Source organism: Mastomys coucha, unplaced genomic scaffold (assembly GCF_008632895.1).
Source record: "Mastomys coucha isolate ucsf_1 unplaced genomic scaffold, UCSF_Mcou_1 pScaffold8, whole genome shotgun sequence".
Taxonomy (NCBI): domain Eukaryota; kingdom Metazoa; phylum Chordata; class Mammalia; order Rodentia; family Muridae; genus Mastomys; species Mastomys coucha.
The window spans coordinates 74,641,107-74,660,731 of NW_022196914.1; the positions used below are offsets into that span (position 1 = coordinate 74,641,107).

The following is a 19,625-nucleotide window of genomic DNA, read 5'->3' on the forward strand; positions in this document are numbered from 1 at the left end:
GAGGAAAGGAGGGAGAGAGAGACAGAGACAGAGAGACAGAGGGAGGGAGAGAGGGAGAGAGAAAGAGCATTTTAATTTCATGTCCTTAGACTTCCCTTCACCAAAGGATTTGAGGTGACAGACAGGAGTATTGATTCTGACAGTGGACATGTTTTCGTATAGCACCCTGAACATCAGACTGCCGCGAGTGTTAATGACTTCCCCTCCGAGAAAGCTTTTGATTCAGACACGATGAGAAGTGTGCTTGGCAATCTCGAGCTGTGAGTACACAGCAGCCCACTGGCCTCCTCTCAACTGATAGTTGAACAGCTAGTTAGTCAAGTGTGGGTGCAGCTGAGAGCATGATGTGCTGAGTTCAGTCAGTAAAGCCCTGGGTTCCTTTCCCAGCATTGGAGAAAATGAAAAAGAAAAGAATTAGTTAAAATGGGAAGTTATTTTTAACTTAAACATACAAATAATGCTAATCTTTTCATCCTGGATCAAGGGGTTTTCCTGAGTGTTTGACCACGAATGTGAGCTCTGTGTTCTGTTTCTAATACTGTCTAGAGCATGGCCGTTCTCCTCTGATGTTCAGCTTTCTGTTCCTTTAAAATAAAACCAAGAGATAAACATACTCGAAGCAATCTTCCCTTCCAGCCCTTTATCAGTTTTGGAAAATGCCTTACTGAAATCTAATTCAATAGCAGTTTGTTTTTAATGCGTTGGCTTCATTACGTTCTTTGAATACCTTCCATTTAATTTTTCATAGAAATAGACACTATCTCCTCAAGTTCATATTTCATCTGTTGGCATCACATTAATTAAGCTACTTAACGATAAGAACAAGTATGATTGCCGTGAGAATTGGGAAGCAACTTGGGAAGCAGACATGCTAGAAAAACAGTCCACTAGTCGTGAGCATCTGCCATGATTTTGCATGGCCTGTCAAAGCCCATTGTGTGGGAGGCTTCAAGCACTGTCTTGTACTGGGACAATGGAGACTCAGCTAACCCTAGATGATTAAGAGGAGGCTAATCAACAAAGCCTTTATTCTAACTGTGTATTGTTTTTAAATTAGCCAAAGGTTGTCCTTACCTGTGATGGCTTTGTATTTCGCCGTCACTCTCTTAAATTAGTCTTGTGGCCGATATCAGTGCTACACTGCCTTCATTCTTTCAGTTCATCCGACTTAACCCACTCAGTATCTACCAATCCCTTCTGTTATTATGTAAGACTTGTTCTAAGTCATTTCTGTTGTCCCCTAGCTGGAAGCAGTGACTGTGTGGTAGATGGTATTGTTTCCTTGCTGCAGTAGTTACCGTCTGGTTTGATGTATACAGACTTGGCTCTGCTGATATATATTGATTATTCACTTTGAACAAAAGGGACCGGAAGGCGGGCCCAATTGGCCGGTCTGCTTGCTCCGCTGCGCTGTCTGCTCTTCCAATTCAGATCCTAAATCCCATCACTTCAGGGAAGATCCTGGTGGTTCCTGCCACTCAACCAAGACCTGAATGACTCCCATGGCCTTTGGTCTTCGAAGGTTGATTAATGATTTCTTAGCCTTAGCATTGTTTTGGTTTTGAGGGCTGGAGCTCTCTTTGTTGAGGGGAGGGGATGATCTCGCTGTGGAATTTGTAGCAGTAACACTGGTCTAGACCCACTAGAACCCTCTCCCTGGTATCCTTTCCCCACATCATGGTCACCAGTACCATCCCTAGACATTACTGGACATCCCCCGAGCTCTGTGACTGATAATTAGTGGCTGTGGGATGATGAGGACCCCAGACCACACAAACAGTACTGTGCGACATATAATCCGTGACTTTTTTTTTTTTTTTTTTTTTTTTTTTTTTTTTGAGGCAGGGTTTCTCTGTATAGCCCTGGCTGTCCTGGAACTCACTCTGTAGACCAGGCTGGCCTTGAACTCAGAAATCCACCTGCCTCTGCCTCCCAAGTGCTAGGATTAAAGGTGTGTGCCACCACCACTCAGCTTGTAGCATTGTTTTGTTTTGTTTTATTTGTTTTTGTTTTATCGAGACAAGGTTTCTTTATGTAGCTCTGGCTGTCCTGGAATTCACTCTGTAGACCAGGCTGGCCTCCATCTCAGAAATCCTCCTGCCTCTGCCTCCCAAATGCTGGGATTAAAGGAGTGTGCCAACACTACCCGGCAGTCCATGACTATTTTACACCTTCCTCTCTTTATGTTTGTGGTAATGATCTCCAGACTTGCCTTTCACAGGCTTTAAACTGAATTCAACTGGTCCTATGAAAGGTTTGGGCTAAAATTTCTCAGGATGGAGTATCATATCACTTAGCTTGTCTTGCCCTGGGCTACCTGCAAGCCTTCTAAACTCATACATATTGTAAGATGTCAGGATATGAGGCTCCTGGCTAAATTGCCAACAGGGAAGGAGATTCTCTCCTCATGGCTGACAGCATGGCCCTTAGTTTCAAGAGCATGTGTTACCTGGGCCTCTCAGTCAGATGTGTTGCTCAGAAGTTGGCCAACCTCCTGCCTCTACCCTGACCCTGATTTGCCATGCCTTCCTCTTCAACATTTCCTCCCAATGTTTCTTTCCATTGTGGCTTCTTGCTGTTGCCAGATGACAAACTGCTGACAGGAATACCCCTGGAATACTGCTGGCTCTGGACAGCGCCGCTGGCACCGTCCACTGGCAGCCGAGCAGCTCATGGCTTGCCATATTTGTCTCCTGCTTAAAGCCCAAGAATCTGAGTCGGCCTCAGCATCTGAACATTGTCTTGGGAAGCCAGAGTGCTGCCATAGTGCCACAGGCCAATGTTGACGGCGTGTATTTGGATCCCACGTATTAGTTGGACTTGCCTTTGCTACTACTTTCTCATGCCCAACACCTCAGTGGGCACCTCATCCATTATGAAAACCAGATAAAGTTGAAAATAGAAACCATTGTTTTTGAGAAATGTTGTGTATGTCATAATTCTGTCCCTGTAAGGTTAACAGTGTCTGTTGTCTTATATTCTATTGAGTCAGAGAATCCTCTGTGTTGGGGAGCTGATGGGGGTTCAGTGAACTGCATTAGGGTTGGCAAATTTAGATAAGCAGACAAAATAGACCCAAAACAGTCAAAGCCTATCCTTCGGGTTATCTGAGAGCAACTGGTTAATGTCTGTTTGTAGTGCAGAGCTATATAATCTAGCAAGCTGAATATGAGGCATAGCCAGAAACCTGTTAGGGTATGCAATTGATTTTTAAGAAAGATCAAAATAAGAAATAGGTCCAGGAATTGTCATTCTTGGGTCAGTTAACATCAAATTACACAGAGAGTTTCATAAAATAAATCTTTGGGAGAACAAATATATTGTTCTCTGTGACAAAGGGTGGATGTGAAAAATACTATGTTCCATTCTCCTTCCTCTCATGCTGTTCCACACAAGCAAAGGTTATGGCGGGAAAGAAGTGTTTTCTGCAACACAAAACGTATACTCAGAGCTGCAACGCCTTAGGAACACATCTGGAAACCCATGTAAAGCTGTCAGCACAGCCAAAGGGACATAATGCTGACCCATCTGAGGCAGACATCGCTGTGGGTAATTGATGAATTGTTTCTCTTTTTCAAGTCCCCACCCCCAGCCCCTTTAACTTCATAAAATATAAAACTCATATAATCTCTAGCCTGCATTTTAATACCAGGATATCCAGCCAGCCAGCCAGCCAGCCATTTCAATATGCACAGTTAATGGCTATTAAGTTAAAAAAAAAAAAACTTAAAAGAATCAATTTCATGGTGACTGCATCTAGTTAAGCAAGTCATTTAAGCAACATTTTACTCGTGTGTAGCAGACCATTTTATAAGTTACTGATAGCTTTACAAGCCAGTGTTTCAGACAAGCTAATTGGTTGTCTCTGATATGTGTTTGGGGCTTTCGCTCATTAACTCTCTTTCCTGTCTAGTACATACTTGACGAGCTCCCATACATGCAGGTAAGACTCTTAAAACAGCCACATTGTACTGCCAGGAAAAAGTTTTTCAGAGATACTTAACAACAACAATATCTGCTTCCTTAAGTAAAGGTCAATTATAATCAAAAAGTATCCCAAACAAGAAAGGTTCATTTATAATATCCCAACAGTGTTTGGTACCAAGAATGAGTGCCCTTCTGCAAGGGCATGAAAATAGAAAGGACCACAGGAAGGAGGGAGAGACCAGAAGAAAACGACATGGGGCTGAGCCTGGCTGCCTCTGTAATTAATGCTGTTATAGATCGTTATTGAAAGGGTTGCCCGCACCTGCATGCAAAGACAAGCACACTACAAGGCTCCCCCTTCAGCATGTGTCAGTGCTTTCCATTCTAAGATAAGAGTTGGACGCTTTATTTGGACACGGATTAAAGGAATAGCTCGAACACGAGTGTCCTATTGGTCATAGATTTTTGGAGTGGTTCTCTTTTCCATGATAGGTTGTTTACTTTTCTGTTTGCAAAACAACGAGTTGCAGCTGCCTGTGGGCATGTGTGTAATAGAGTTTAAACCAATTAGACCTACAGTTTTGAAACTGTTTATGAGATCAGCCTTCTGTGTGAAGCCTTGATTAATTAGAGCGAGAACTCTTCTCAGATATTTGTCTGCTGTCACTTTCGTGTGGGGGTGAAGTCCAAGACCTGGTCTGTGCCTTCATCATGGCTGTTCAGCTCTGATGTCCATTTTTAAAAAGAAATGAATGCTCTTCTTCTGGGTGCAGCAATGTAGTACGTACATAAGAGAGAACAAAACAGTTTTCTTCATTGTCCGTATTCCCAAGGAAGATAAGGTCTATCACATATGAAAAATTTAGCCAAATCTGTGTTATCGTCTTTGTAAATGGAGTTTGCCACAGACTTGTAGAGACATTATATCCTATCAAGCCTGATATCCTCTGTTATTAATTTATACAGGAATTATATATAATGCCAGGTATAATGAGAATGACACATAGAACTGAAGGGCTCATAGGTTGTGGGCCTTGACCATGTGATTCAAAGCATAATAGTCAACCTGAATTACTTTGCTGCAGTTCCTTGGGCTTACTCTTCCTTTGTTTTACAGCCCTGTGCTCAAACGTTCTATCTGAGCTTCATTTGTTATGACAGATAGCTGCCTGCAGCCCCCAGAGCCCTTCCTTGAGCATTCTCATCCTGCCACAACTAGCCGAACCTCACCTTGATAGCCTTGTAAATCTCTGAACCCACTTGGTTTCCTCTACCAAGGTAGATTTCCATTTTGTGAACGACTGGAATGGGATTCTTGGTCTTTAACACACAAACTTCTTCAGGTACTCCAAATATTTTATGGTGCTAGAAGTGAGCAGTTGACTATCTCTAGAATATTGAACTGGTTAAATATATGCAGAAGAGAAAGCTGTAAGGCAGGTCCTCTGTCTGCAGCCTGTAAACTTAGAGCTCCTGTGCTCTGAAAACACTAGTTATTTAACATACTGGCTTTTGTATCTTATTGTATGCCCTTTGTGCGAGTGAATATAGAAATCGCAAACTTGTGCACAAGATACAAGTGCCTAATTGGATTTTATTTTTATACCAATGAGAGATATGAGTCTTAAGAAATAACATGAAAAGAAAGTAGAACTTCTCGATGTGCTCAAATCAGTCAACAAAAGTGATTAAAACAGAATCGTATGGCTGTGTGATCCAAGAAAATAACATTTAAAGTGAAAGATAGAAGGGTCAGTTTCCTCCAGGAGTATAGCCCTTGATAAGTCGACCACACTCCAGTGGAAGGCCACAGATCAAAGAATATTTGAGTAGCACAAACTGGCCTTGATTGGGGTAGGGGGCAACCTAAGGTGGGAAGGGAGGGTGGAGTTAGATCTGCGAAGGTAAATAGGATCCAAACACTTTGTACAAAAGTATCAGAGGACTAATTAAAATATATAAAAAAATAAAGAAACAAAAAGTAGAAGTTGGCTCAACCTTAAGAATCTAAGGAAAAGTGCAATCTAAAGTCAAAGCAAGTGGGAGGAAAAATGAGAGAAATGAGCCCGGAATTTAATGGCCTGGAGATGAGAAAAACACTAGAGAAAGCTAGGATACCTTGGGATACCATGGGAGAGAACCAGCTCCTACAAGCTGCACTCTGACCTCCACATGGGGGGAACAGAAATCCTGTACACAGGTGTGTGTGTGCATGCATGCACACACACACACACACACACACACACACACACACACACATCCCACAATTCCCAATACTAGCAAATGAGTCCAGCAACATATTAAAAAAATAAAAAGAATATTTGTGTGACCAAGTTGATTTTATGTGAGGAACGCAAGGCTGTTCTCATATACAGAAAACGATACACAGAATCCTACCCTCACAAGAGATGCAGAAGCATCTGGCCACATAGACTGAACATATAACCTCAGACACTTCACTCATAGAAAAGATAAAGGGGAAAGGAAATGTATTTCCACAAAAACTTGGACAGGTTTAATGTCAACATCATTCCCAATAGCCAGAAAGTGGAACTAACCCAAATGTCTGTCAGCTAATGACAGGATCAATGAAGAGAGACCTGTCTGTATCCTGGAATATGATTCAGCCATAAGAAGGAGAGCAGGACACAGGACAATATGTTTGTGGACTGCAAAACACTGAAAGAAGCCCGTCACAACAGGCCACACATTGGGTGGCCTTGTGTGTGTGAAATGTTCAGAACATGCAGAGCTTTAATGGAAAAAGCAACTTAGAACCCCACAGGGACTTGCTGAAACCAGAGCTGAGATGTGGTTGCTAAAAAGGAGTTCCTTCTCTAGGTGCAATATTCTAGACCTAGATAGTGATGTTTATTTCATGGCTATGTGAATATGAGGGAGAGGGAGAGAGACTGAATTGTATACTTTAAATAGGAGAAATTACCAAATTTACATCAATAAAAGATAACAGACTATCTGTAAAGCCAAATGTGAATATGTTTGCTAAAGGATAATAGAGTCCAACCAAATAGTGAAAGCAAATAGAATCTTCAGAGAAGGTGTCTGCTTATAGAATTTATAACATTATAAAATTTGACAGTCATTGAATAATGTGTCCGAAAAAAACTTGAAAGGTTCTCAACTACTTAAGGATATTTTGATCACTACACATTCTTGATGTTTAAAAAGGATATTCACTAAATGTATTGCATTGATAAAATGTTACAATACTTCTTTATAAGTGAACCTAAAGAGTCTTACAGCCACTCTTGAGTTTAAAAGGCTTAGGAATCAATACTAAAATTTTAAATTGACCACCAAATATTCAGAAAAACCCTAGGCTTTAGGCAGTTTACATGTAGTAAATTATATAGTCCTTCTAAAACTTCAGGAAGAGGTAGCTAGTATTTCTGTATGCTAAGAGCCATCCCTAAAGGAAGCCAAAATCCTCAAGGTGACAGATGACAAGACTGCATGGATGTTGGGGCATGGCAAAAACGTTCCTTGGACCCTGGATAGCTCCTGTGTGGCCTTTTGGAACTATAGTCTCTACATGAAGACCAACCAAGCTGAACATAAAGAGGAATTAAAATATAGCTTTGCTTAGAGACAGCCAACCTGCCAGCTCCACTCCAGTTCCCACATCTGACATCATAACTGGAGCCCTGGTCATAGCAAATCCCCTACCCCAGTGAGGCAGAAGTGGTCCAACAGGGCCAGATCAAACCATCCCAGAAGCTATTGCACAGACCACGGGCTCCTGTGCCTACCTGTTGCGAAGAACACAAAGCGGGATGTTCTAAGCCAGCGCTTGGACAGTGAACATTCCAGGCTGTGTGACATGCTGTCTGTCTCTGTGGCAATTACCCAGATTTGCAGTTGTAGCATAAAAGTGACCATAGATAATATTTAAGTGAGCGAGTAATGCCCTCTTCCAGTAAAACTTTATTTATAAGGAGTTCATGGTGCCTAGGCGTGGTACTGATGACCCACAAAGGCTGCCACAACATTGGTTCCTCACCACCACCACCACCACTCCCAATCTGAAGTGGTTTTTTCCTATACCTCTAAGGTCTTCTTTTGAGATAATAGGACTCCAGCCATGTTGTAAAAGATGTTGGGCTGAGGAAAGGCATTGTGGTCCATACTTCTCCTATCAGCACCGGAGAGCAAAGGCAGGTAGATCTTTGCAGTTTGAGCTCAGCCGTGTCTATGTAACAAGTTCTAAGCCAGCCAGAGCTACTAAGCAAAACCCTGCCTTAAAAAGAGTCTTGTGGAACTGGAGAGATGGCTCAGCAGTTAAGATCACTGGGTGCTTGCTCTTCCAGAAGTCCTGAGTTCAATTCCCAGCAACCACATAGTGCCTCACAACCATCTGTAATGGGGATCCGATGCCCTCTTCTGGGGTCTGAAGGCAGCGACAGTGTTCTCATAGACATGAATAATAAATAAATCTATAAGCTGATCCTTTCCATCTGTGGGTAGAAGAAGCTCCATTTAAAAGCAGGAGTTTCAGCAAAGGCCTGCAGGCTGGAATCCCTGGAGGTTGCAGAGGTCAGATACTGCAAAGATGGGGAGGAGCTTCAAATACCAGAATACTAAGTCTCTTCCATCAGTCCGCAGAGATCAGAAGCAACCTGCTTACCTTTGCCTCTTGCATGGTGATCTAATAAGCAGGGTTCTGTTTGTTTGTTTTTTTAATAAAACAAGCCCCTCGGGCATATTAGAAAATAGAGGTAGTTTGTGCCATACTTCTAGATTAGCAGATCAAGCACACCTGGTAATGCCAATCAGCTTTGGCTTCCTCCAACAAAGAGATGAGATCATTGTCTTTGGCCCTTCTGGGACATGCTAAGTTCCCTATGCAATGGGAACTGGGTTTCTATATAATTATTGTTCTAACGTATAACAACATCCTGTACACAACAGAGGTTACTGGCTTGGGAAGGAGACTTATAGCAAAGGAAAGGCTTACTCACAGGTAATAACCTTAAGTCATTTGTCTGGCTTGTGCTCATTCCAAGGTCAGGCAGCTGCACTGAACATGAGCTTCCTTAAGACACTGTAAGGTGAGCACGTTACACACAGTCCTCTAGAAAGCAAGCATCCACTCTCTGCGTGCACTCCCATAGTAACACCGATGCACTCCCATAGTAACACCGAGATGAGGGCACACCGTAGTCACTTTCTGCTCCTTACTAATGCGCATATTAGAAGTTAGTGTCCATTCCATGCAACATCGTTGGGAATTTGCATATCGATTTTGATTGTGTTATTTATTTATGTCCTTAATGACATATTTAGTGCCTTTCTAAGGATTTCAAGGTCCTCCAAACAGTACAGTCAAAGGAGGACAGCTGTGCAGCTTTCTGGACCCACCTTTCTTTGAACAAGCTGCCAACACTGTACTCTGAAGAATCTTAATGATGTCCCACCACTATCTACAGACTTATCTCAGAGCCACTGCTTTGGCACAGCTCAATCTGACTCTGGTGAAGGTTACCAATTTAACCCAGGAGCTCCCATAATCAAGGCAGCAGAGCTAGATAAGCCCCCTTGAGCAAGCACACAGACAAAGGTGTGTTTTTTCAGTGGGTAACAGTTTAGTAGCTGACTCTAGGAAGGAATAAAAAGAGACTAGCTAGTTGCATTTGAAGATTTGGGGGGTATAAGAATAATACAAAGCATTGATGATTTCATGACTTAAACATAGTTCACCGACTTCATCCCCAGAGCTCCAAAGAGAAGACACAGGTTCAGCTGTTGCTAGTCCTGGTACCAACAACCCCCAGCATATGACTCAAGAGGAAGTTTACAAGTATCACTAAAAAAGGTTTCCCCTGTCATTACAGCATCTACTGAAGAGATGAAAGCCAGGGGCCAGGATAGAGATGAGCAAACTCCTATTTCTTCCTTAGCTGTCATGGGAAAGGCTGGACAAAATTGCAGTCAACGCAGGTCCTCTTGACGGCTTAAAAATGGGAGCAAAGAGATTAAGGTCCTATATCCCTAACTTTATCAGAAACCACTGCTAAGGGATTCGAGTACAGCTCAGGGCTGGAGGGCTTCCCTAGCATATGCAAGACCCAGAGTTTGCCTCCTGTTACCAGATTGGAACAAAACAGACAAACAGCAAAAGGAACCACCTACAGTGGCCGGTTCATGTGTTTGAAATTAGAGGAAAACAATAAGGGGTTCCATCAAGAATAGTAATTCAGTTGCATTCCCAGCTGACCTGCACTTCTATATACAAAGTCCCACAACTGCAGTTTTTGGTTTTGCGGTTTGTTTGTTTGTTTGTTTGTTTGTTTGTTGTTTGTTTGTTTGTTTGTTTTGAGACAAGGCCTCTCTGTGTATTCCATAAATGAGCCTGGACTCTGTATAGACTAAGCTAGCCTTGATCCACCCCACCCCAGCCCCATTGATAGGATCAAAGGTGTGTGCCACCACACTAGGCAGGGACTGTAACTTACTCTCCAGGCCTTCTGGTTCTGAGGTCTTCATTCTGTCAACAGTATTCACTGCTGATCTGCCATGCTGGTTTTCAGGGATGAGAAAAAACTATGCTCCTATTTCTCAAGTCTCTTTAGCAGCCCCTAATAGAATACTTATCAGACCGTTTCCCATAACAGAAGAGCTAATCTAAATAACCCTCTCGCCTTCTATTAGAGTCAGCTGTTTTTCTTGCTTCTGGTTGAAGTATACAGTCACAAAGCAGGGATGAGTGAGAAGCCCTTTGGAAACTACATGCTACTAACCGGCCGTTTGTCATCATTGGAAAGCCCAGGCCTGAGGCTACTTCTCCTTGGGATTCTGTCAAGCCATTTTACAGACTTCTGTTCTACCTCAGTCAGTACAGACAGCATACTAGCATGGGTGGCTTGTCACAGCACACCCCCACTGCCTTTACACAACCTCTTCAGTCTTGCACAAGGGATGGTAGCTGCCTAAATAGATGCTTTCCAGGAAACCAGCCTGTACGATCTAAATTACCGAAGTTCCATAGAGTGCTTGAGACCCTCCAAAGTCTGCTAGTGTTTCCCAAAGGAAACACTTATGGTTCTCCTCGATCTGGGGAAGTGGCACCAGGCAGGGATGAAAGGCACCACAGGGGCTAGGTAGGCAGTTCTTAACAGGCCAGGTCCACCCAGGTGAGGTTTTAGGCATCAGAGGGTGGGAGATAACATCTTTAGCCTTTGCAATTTACCAAAAGGTGCTTGTGGTGGTTAATTCTCCAGCATGAGAGATGACGTAGTTTGATGGATGGCACGTCAGTCCCACATGATAAGCTGTTCCTCCCTGATTCTGTCTTTAATATCTAACCGCACATTCATGTGGGTCAGAGCTCTGTTTATAAATAGCCAAGCTCAGAAAAGTAAGCCATGCTCTAGCATCCCACCCTCCCCACCCCCAACCTTGGCTTACCAAAGGATACAAGAGAAAACTAGGTCACCCATGGGCACATACTCCACACATGCCTTAATAACAAAAGCAGGAAGCAGACAGTTTATCATTATAAGTAAAAGGAAGTTTGCAGGTGTTAAAGAGGGAAAGGTCAAGGATTAGGGTTAGGAACTGCATATGCCTTCTAAAAATTTAGGCACAGAAACTGAAAGTAAAATACATTAAAGGGAAGTGAGGGTAAATAACCCAGACAGCATCCTCGCAATCGAATTTGTGACCCTGGAACTGGGGAAGGACTGTCTCAGGACTTCCCTACTGAAGGAACGGTGATGGCTATGCCCAACCCTGGGAAAGGGATCCCTGTGACGTGTGACATCTCGAGAGTTCAACAGCTGCTACAACCATTAGCAGCAACAGAACCACCATGTCTTCTGTTATAAAAAGACTGTGTGGTGGATTCAACGTGTGAATAATGGAATCTGGTCATGCAGATCACTCACCGAGCAATGAGAGAGGACAGGCTCTGGTGGCAGAGCTAAAATAGGTTGGCTACTTTCGGTGGCTTTGTTTTTCTATCTCTAGGGTGGACACATGGCTACCGACGAATGCCCACTCTGTGACTATCCCGAAAATAGCTAAATGACCACAGGTTGCCAGGCAGCTGCGTTCTGATGTTACTTCTCCTTCTAGCACTTCCCAACTGACCGTGACATGTACGCAACAGGAAAGTGTTTCAAAAGACTCAGGTTCATATTTAGAACTTGTCTCTTAACAAGGAAACAATCTTGGAACAACGGTCCTCCCGTCCAGGGGCGCTTCTTCACATCTTAAAGGAAACTCAGATTTAAGTCATCATTCATGTTAGTCAAACTTGAATGCTGTTCTTTAAAATGATCACCAACATAAAAATGAAAACATGCTGATAATAAGCCAACATGGCAGTAAGTTTTGTTGAATTATACTGGGGAAGTAAAACCCGAAGTTGGGTTTAGGATAAGAAAACAAAATTGAAATTTATTCTGAAGGCATTTAGGATTAGACAGCCTCGAAGGCATCAAGAACTTGAAACCCTGATGGTGAAACGCTGTGTTCTGGCAGCAGAGGAACTCAAGGTAGGTCAGCATCTAGGGATCTGAATCTTGTTTTAAGACTTATATTGTAAAGAATATGGAATCCTTCAAATACCAGCTGGGTGACTGTGGCACCATTAGGTACCCACTTAGGTTACAGTGCCAAAAATCTCAAGTTTCTCCACAGTATTTGTCAGCTTAACACCACTGGGTTCCTCTGTCTGGTGACAACCCTGTCTTTGTGGCTTCCATTTCCTTCTCTTTAGGATTCAATGAAACCTACCTTTAGCCATCTTGTTCTCTTGCAAATGTGCCTGTGTGGTAAACAAGCTAGAACTCACCAGGTTTTAAGGCAGTCAGTAACCTGAAATGTGACCAGTTACTTGCTGATCATTAAACTCCACATTTTTGTTATATTAGCTGGAATTCTTCTATAAAAGTTAATCCATGTGGTTTGGTTTGGTTTGGTTTGGTTTGGTTTGGTTCTAGGGTTGTTTTTGCCTTCCCTATTTGAGCCAGGTTCTCACTGTGTCTCCCTGGCTGGCTTGAAACTCACTGTGTGGAATAGTCTGGCCTCAACTCAGATATGTGTCTGCTTCAGACTTCCAAGTCCGGGGTTAAGGTGTGCACCACTATGCCACCCAGCTTAATTCTGTGCAATTTTTAAATGAACCCCTCAGAAGAAATCTTGTTAATGAGATACATTCTCCTGCTTATTGCTTTTTATTACCGAATTTCTCATGATCTGTGATCTTCCCCATCATCATCATCATGTTTTTCCAGGTAGGGTTTTTCTGTGTAGAATTAGTTGTCCTAGACCACAACCTAGACCTAGACTCTGTAGTCCAGGCTGGTCTTGAACTCAGAGATCCGCTTGCCTCTGCACCCCGGGGATTAAAGATATGTGCCCCCAATGTCCCTCCCCAATTACTGTTATTTAAAAGGCTGCCCTTCTGAATTAAGGTTATAAAGTGTCAGTGGCACAGCTTACTTCATGTACCAGAATTTTAATATTACCTGTTGGTCATCTTCCAGTGGGAAGCATTACTGATCAAACGCCAGATTGCTTTATGAGCATGGCTGTCCCAGTTCCTGGGATTGCTGGTAGACTCTAAATTGGGAGAAGCTAGACAAAGAGCTTAGATTTACACCCTTTGGGGAAGCCCTCTCCTCCTAGCTATGGTGGTTACCATATTCTCTACCTACCCTTCTGTAGCTCTCCACCCTCCTGCTAGCCAGGGCCTCCCACACACATACCGTCAGCTCTTCCCTCTGTGACCAGGATTAACCTCTGCCATTGGTAGTTATCACACAAAGCCCTTAAGGGTCTCTTAGAAGGAAACCGTTTTCAATAGCAAGAAAGAAAAACTCTGAGGATGAAGTTGGGGTGGGAAGGTTCTTGTTTGGTTTGGTTTGGTGTTTTGGGGTGTCGGGTTTTGTTTGGTTTGAACTTTCACTGTATGCATGTTATATGCATATGCATGTTTACATATGTCTGTGGTACTAGTGAAGGATCCAAGTCTGACACTAGGGTCTTTCTCAGCCACGGTCTCTCTTATTCATTGAGGCAGATCTTGGAGTTGAGCCCAGAACTCAGATTCAGCTAGCCTAGCTCGCCAGCTTACTCTAGGGATCCCTTTGTTAGCCTGCTGAGTGTGCTGGAATTATAGGCTACCACTCCCACCCAGCACTTACACAGGTTCTGGGGATCCAAATGCTGGTCCTCACATGTCTCAGCCAGCATGTTATCTGCTTAGCCATCTCCCCAACCCCCAAGTGTGTATTAATAAGTAAGTATCTTCTTTAAATGACTTATTCATTTAAAGATTTGTAATTTGAATGAAAAATTGTTCTGGCCCATTTTCTGGGCCATCGTTTTCTGGTCTATGAATAAAATGAATTGCCATTACTCTTCAGAATTCAAATTAAGAGGGCCCTTCAATTCCCATAGGCTTCTTTAAAAGAATGGAAAAAGGTATTTGTTGTTAATTTGCAGTGTGTATAAGAGGACTTTTATGCATGTGGGCTTTTGAGATGGTGTTTTACTATGTTGCTCTGCCTGGCCTAGAAACTCAACTCACAGAGATCAGCCTGCCTCTGCCTCCCAAGTGCTGGTACTACAGATATGCACCAGCCACCATGATCAGCCTTTATGAGAGGACCTTTTAGAAATACTCTTGACTCCCTTACTCCTGCTCCTCCACCTTGCCTCTTGCCCCCTTCCTCCCCCTCTCTCCCCATTCCCTTCCTCCTTCTCTCCACGTGGTCATGACCTGCCCCTACTCTCCTTCTCTCTGCCTTTCTCTGCCTCTGCTACCCTCTTAGCTCCCCTCCCCATGCCCTAAATAAACTCTATTCTATACTAAAAAAAGAAAGAAAGAAAGAAAGAAAGAAAGAAAGAAAGAAAGAAAGAAGGAAAGAAAAGAAATACTCTTGAACTATAAATTTTAGCATTATTTTCATTTCTAAATTGGTACAACATTTGGTAATTTTTAGTCAGACATGGCAGTACATACCTGTAATTCCAGTACTTTGGGGTCAGAGGCATGAGGACTAACTACAAGTTTAAGGAATTCCTAGCCGGGCAGTAGTGGTACACACCTTTAATCCCAGCACTTGGGAGGCAGAGGCAGGTGGATTTCTCAGTTCGAGGCCAGCCTGGTCTACAGAGTGAGTTCCAGGACAGCCTGTGCTACTCAGAGAAACCCTGTCTCAAAAAACAAAACAAACAAACAAACAAACAAAACAACAACAACAACAAAAAAAGGGAGTTCCAGACCAGTCAGGGATAGTGAGACCCCATTTCAAAAAGCAGAAACAAACAAAAGACAAATACCACGGATGAAGCTCTTTGTAGTCTTGGGTCTATCTCCTTGCTCTTGAGAGCTGGTTTAGACAGGTGGTTCCCATTGTCTGGCCTTTATGATGGCAGAAGGAGTGGCAAGAGGTTTTCTGGAAACCTTGCTTGGTGATAAGTACAAAGTTTTACTTCTTTCTACTGTGTGTGAATGAGTGAGGAGCTGAAAGAACTCTCTACCTTACCCTATCCCTTCAGAGAAGAGCAACCGTGTTTCTGTCAACCTCTAGTAGTGTAGAACTGATTCTGTTAGGGGTTGGTTCTTCCACTCCCAGCAAATCCAAGACCAGAGAGGCGGGAGCAGACCTGAGAACCACTGTGCAAATGTGTAAATCCATTACTTTATCTAAATGTTTCTGTGTACACTTGTACACCTGTACCTTTAGCTCCTAGTCTTTCTTCCAGAAGATATTTTCCTAGCCCTCCCTCAGAAATTTCAGGGAGAGAGAAAATAAGATCACTGACATTGAGGTTTCTTTGGTTTTGTTTTGGTTTTGTGTTTTAGTTTTTGGATTTGTTGTTTGTTTGTTTGTCTGTTGTGTACTTCGTGCTCTATGCAACTGTCTTAAGAGGTTTATAGGATCGAAAAAATAAAAAATAAACTAAAATACAATAGGTTTATAGGATCCATACTTTTTCAGCAGTTCGAGACGGCAAGCATTGCATTGCTAGCAGTAGTTAGAGTACATGGAATCTTTGAGGTGTTCTCATTGTTTCTCTCTGCACCATGGTACCTGTAATTCTTTCTCAGAGTCATAAGAACTCCCATGTAGTTGAGTGTAAAGTTTGGAATGGTTGCTTGCAAGCAGGTCACCCACACCTAAAGAAAATACTCCCAGGTTGCAACATATAATAACCCCGTTAAAGCCAGCTATAGATTGAAAATCTCAAAAATGCCTGACCCTTATATAAATTCCACTTAATACACAACAACCCCACCCTTTTTATCAATTAGGATCTTGATAGGGAAAAGGTCCTGATTGTAATTATTAACATATCTCTCTTTTTTATCTTTAGATCAAAAAGTATTTTGAACTTGAACCACTGGCACGTGGAAAACGCTGGATCCTGCAGGCCTGCTCTCTGGATGATGTGGACACACTGAAGGATAGCTTCTCCCAGCTCATAAACTTGTTAGAAGAAAAAGACCACGAGGCGATGAGAATGTGAGACCTGACACAAAAGTTCCGGGAAAGCCTTGAACCCACTGTGTTCGTTCCCTATCCTGATTCCATGTTGGTATCGAGACTGGCCAGGCTTCGGTATCTGTTTTCCTCTAGCTATTTCAGACTTTCATCTCTCTGTTACTGTGACTATTCTGTAAATTAGGTGGATTATCATCGGCATTAACGTCAAGTACACACTACTGAGAGAGAATCAATTCTCTGTTTACCACTAATTATCTTCACCGCATGGCTCTTCCTCCTGTTGGTCTAAGAATCTCTTCCTTGCTTTGTGCTAAAGTGGACGGAACTCACGGCTCATGGAAATGAAACCCCTTCTGAAGACCTCAGAAAGGATCACATGTCTTCACTAACTTTCCTGGACTTGGGATCGAAGGATTCTGAGACTCCACACAATGTATACGCCATTGACATTTTCATGATCTCTTAAGGGGTTCGAGTTTTTTACATTTTATTTTATCTCGTCTGGTTTTCATATTATTTTCTTGTGTGTGTTAGGATATTGACTTTGTAGGCTGAGTGAAAAATGGCCACCCAAAACTTCACCCAATCACCTTCTCATAAATTTGGCTCTGAAAAAACGTAGAAAGTAGACATGCAAGGACTGCTTGATCCTGCCTGCAGCCATGTCCCCTCCCTTAGGAGGAAGGCATCCTCGCTGAGGGGTGGGAGCCAATTTAGTCAAGAACAGGCACCGCTGATTTGTATTTCATCAACTCCTCAAATATTTCTTAACATCATTAGCCTGCATAAAACCAAGCTGCAACATAAGCATTTGCTTTTCCTAAAAATCAGAAATGTTTGAATGAAATCCAGAAAATGGCTTTTCAAATAGCAAACCTAACAGCCAAAGTATAATTCAGGCTTAGGACTTAAGCTGGCATGGATTCAATGAAGCTCAAAGATGAACCCCGTTATTTATTCGTCAAATGCTAATGTCACTTAGGGGAGTCTGTTCAGGCCTCCATTGAGTAGTTAAAGGTCTGTCAGTATTTTTATTATAAACCTCTATTTTCAGGGGTGTCAATGTGCCCTTAGAGTATGCTGGGCTACAGCAGATAAATAGACTCAGTCTTTGAAACTAATTTTTCCACGTAATTTAAATGATAAAATTGCCTAGAATAAAATGTACAGTTTTAGTAAGATTTAGCACCTTTGACCTTTTCTAAATCAGGACTAATCTATGAATATTCAGGTTCATAGATGAAATATTCTTTGGCATATCTTGTAGACACTTGACCACTCATTAAAATACTAAGTGGCCAAATGATAGAAAACTGCTCCTTATGCCCAAGCAATAAAAAAAAAAACAAAAAACAAAAAACAAAAACAAAAAAAAAAATGTCTGTCATTTTTAGGTAGTGTAGACTGATATCCAGATGCCACAGACTTAATGCCATATTTATCACAAGGTGACAGGAAACCTTGTGACTCTCCAGAGGATAGTCCTCAGACCCCTCACAGCACTCAAATGCAGTATTTGTGATTTCATCTTGTAAGTGGATTTTAATAAAAATAACCCACATTTCTTTAAGCCTTTTTAAATATATATACAGCATGGACCAGAGAAGGACCCATGATGGTTCATTTTGTCTAAAGTACCCCTGACTATTTTTAAAACTGTGTGATGATCCACGGGCAGCACAAATTTTTAATCCCCATGACCAGTTACACAATTCCTGTTTTTTATTTTGTCCTCTCTCGCTCATCTTCCGTGAAAATAAATAAATAAATGATTTTTTTTTTCCAGGCTTTGCTCTCCCTGCAAGTTCATTAAACGTAGAAAGTTGTCTTTTGAAGATCCTGTGGCTGAGTGCTCCTCGCCATCTGTTAAATGACTTCCCGTTGTCTGTGTGTGTTCATGTGCGCCAGCTATGGGCTCCTCCACAGCCCTGAGACTGAGACTGTCTGAGGCGGCTTCACAGCCGTCAGAATGAAAACATTATCAATCAGTACCCAACAACAGCTGTTTTTGACAAGTTTCTGTCTGACGCCTAATGCTTTACAACTGTCAATAAGGCTCTTTCTTTGTCTAGCAGGTCGCAGCTCTCTGTCTTACTGTTTCCTCTTGGCATCCTGGACTCTGTAACCCTAGAATTTGCTGTGTTTGGGAAACCCAGGTGGGGGAGGGGAGAGGGAAGGGGAGGGAATGTGCGTCTTGTTCTTACTTTTGTATAAGGTGCCACAGGTGTCTTGGTTTGCATATTCAAAGATACAGGAAAACAGTCTGTTGTGTATTTCCTCAGTTAGCATCTTGTTATATTTATGGAAGTGACCCATTTTTGTACCTTCTTAGCTTAAGCAGTTGCCTCTTTTTATACTGGCAATTAATTTATATAAGACTTTGTATCTACCATAGTTTACAGTATTGGTTGCTGAATAACTGCCATATCACCCTGTCTTTCTATGGAGATTTAATCTATCCAGACTTAAAAGTTGACAGGTTCATATGGGCATTTGCTAGGCAACAAGAACCTGCCCTATTCATGATTTATATGATTTCCACTGTCTTGCAATGAAAATAAATGCTTAGTAGAATGGGCGTTTCCAGATTGCCTCTTTTCAGCCTTAGCATTTAAAGCCCCAGATTTCTGCTTACCTTGTGTTGCCTGTTTATGTCTTCAAGATAAGTTCTGCCGCTCTTGAATCAAAACAAGTGATTAATATGTGTGTGTTTTGAAGCTATTGTAAGAACCTTAAAAGAGAAAGAAGCCAAGTGTCTTTTCCAGTTGCTTCTACTTGAGTAGCAGTTTACTGTCCTAGCAGCCATTCCTTCAAGGGAGTGAGAAGCTTAGAGATGGGATGGGATGTGTCATCCTTCAGCCAAAGGACCATCTTCCAACGTCTGTCCTGAAAGCCACTTTCTGCAAGTTGACTGAAATGAACTGTTTCTTCCAATAGTTTTGACATCCTTAGGATATCGTTGGTCTTAATGAATTTAGGACGATACACTGTACATTCATATGTCTGTCTTTAAGGATGGAAACAGGAAACTAAAAATTTTTTAAAAAGATGGGTAAAAGATGAAAACTAAAAAAGGGAGACGTTATATGATAAGAGAGAAAAGATTCAGAGTCCTGCTCATGTTTCTTCCAAGCATAATATGTACCACTTAAGCCCAGAGAGTTTGACACACTTCTGTCTGAGTTTGCCAGCCACCCCATCATCTTAGACCTTCCCAAA

General features: G+C 42.2%; 1 protein-coding gene across 3 annotated transcripts in view; it reads left to right on the plus strand.

Moving 5' to 3' along the window:
- Arl15 (ADP ribosylation factor like GTPase 15) overlaps window positions 1-18,980 on the plus strand; it is a 368,073-nt gene extending 349,093 nt beyond the window's left edge. For all 3 annotated transcript variants that reach the window (XM_031360590.1, XM_031360591.1, XM_031360592.1), the window contains one exon: window positions 16,276-18,980. In XM_031360590.1, the coding sequence (XP_031216450.1) occupies window positions 16,276-16,428 (153 nt within the window). In that variant the 3' untranslated portion in view covers window positions 16,429-18,980. The remainder of the gene's footprint in view (window positions 1-16,275) is intronic.
- The last annotated feature ends 645 nt before the right edge of the window (window positions 18,981-19,625 follow it).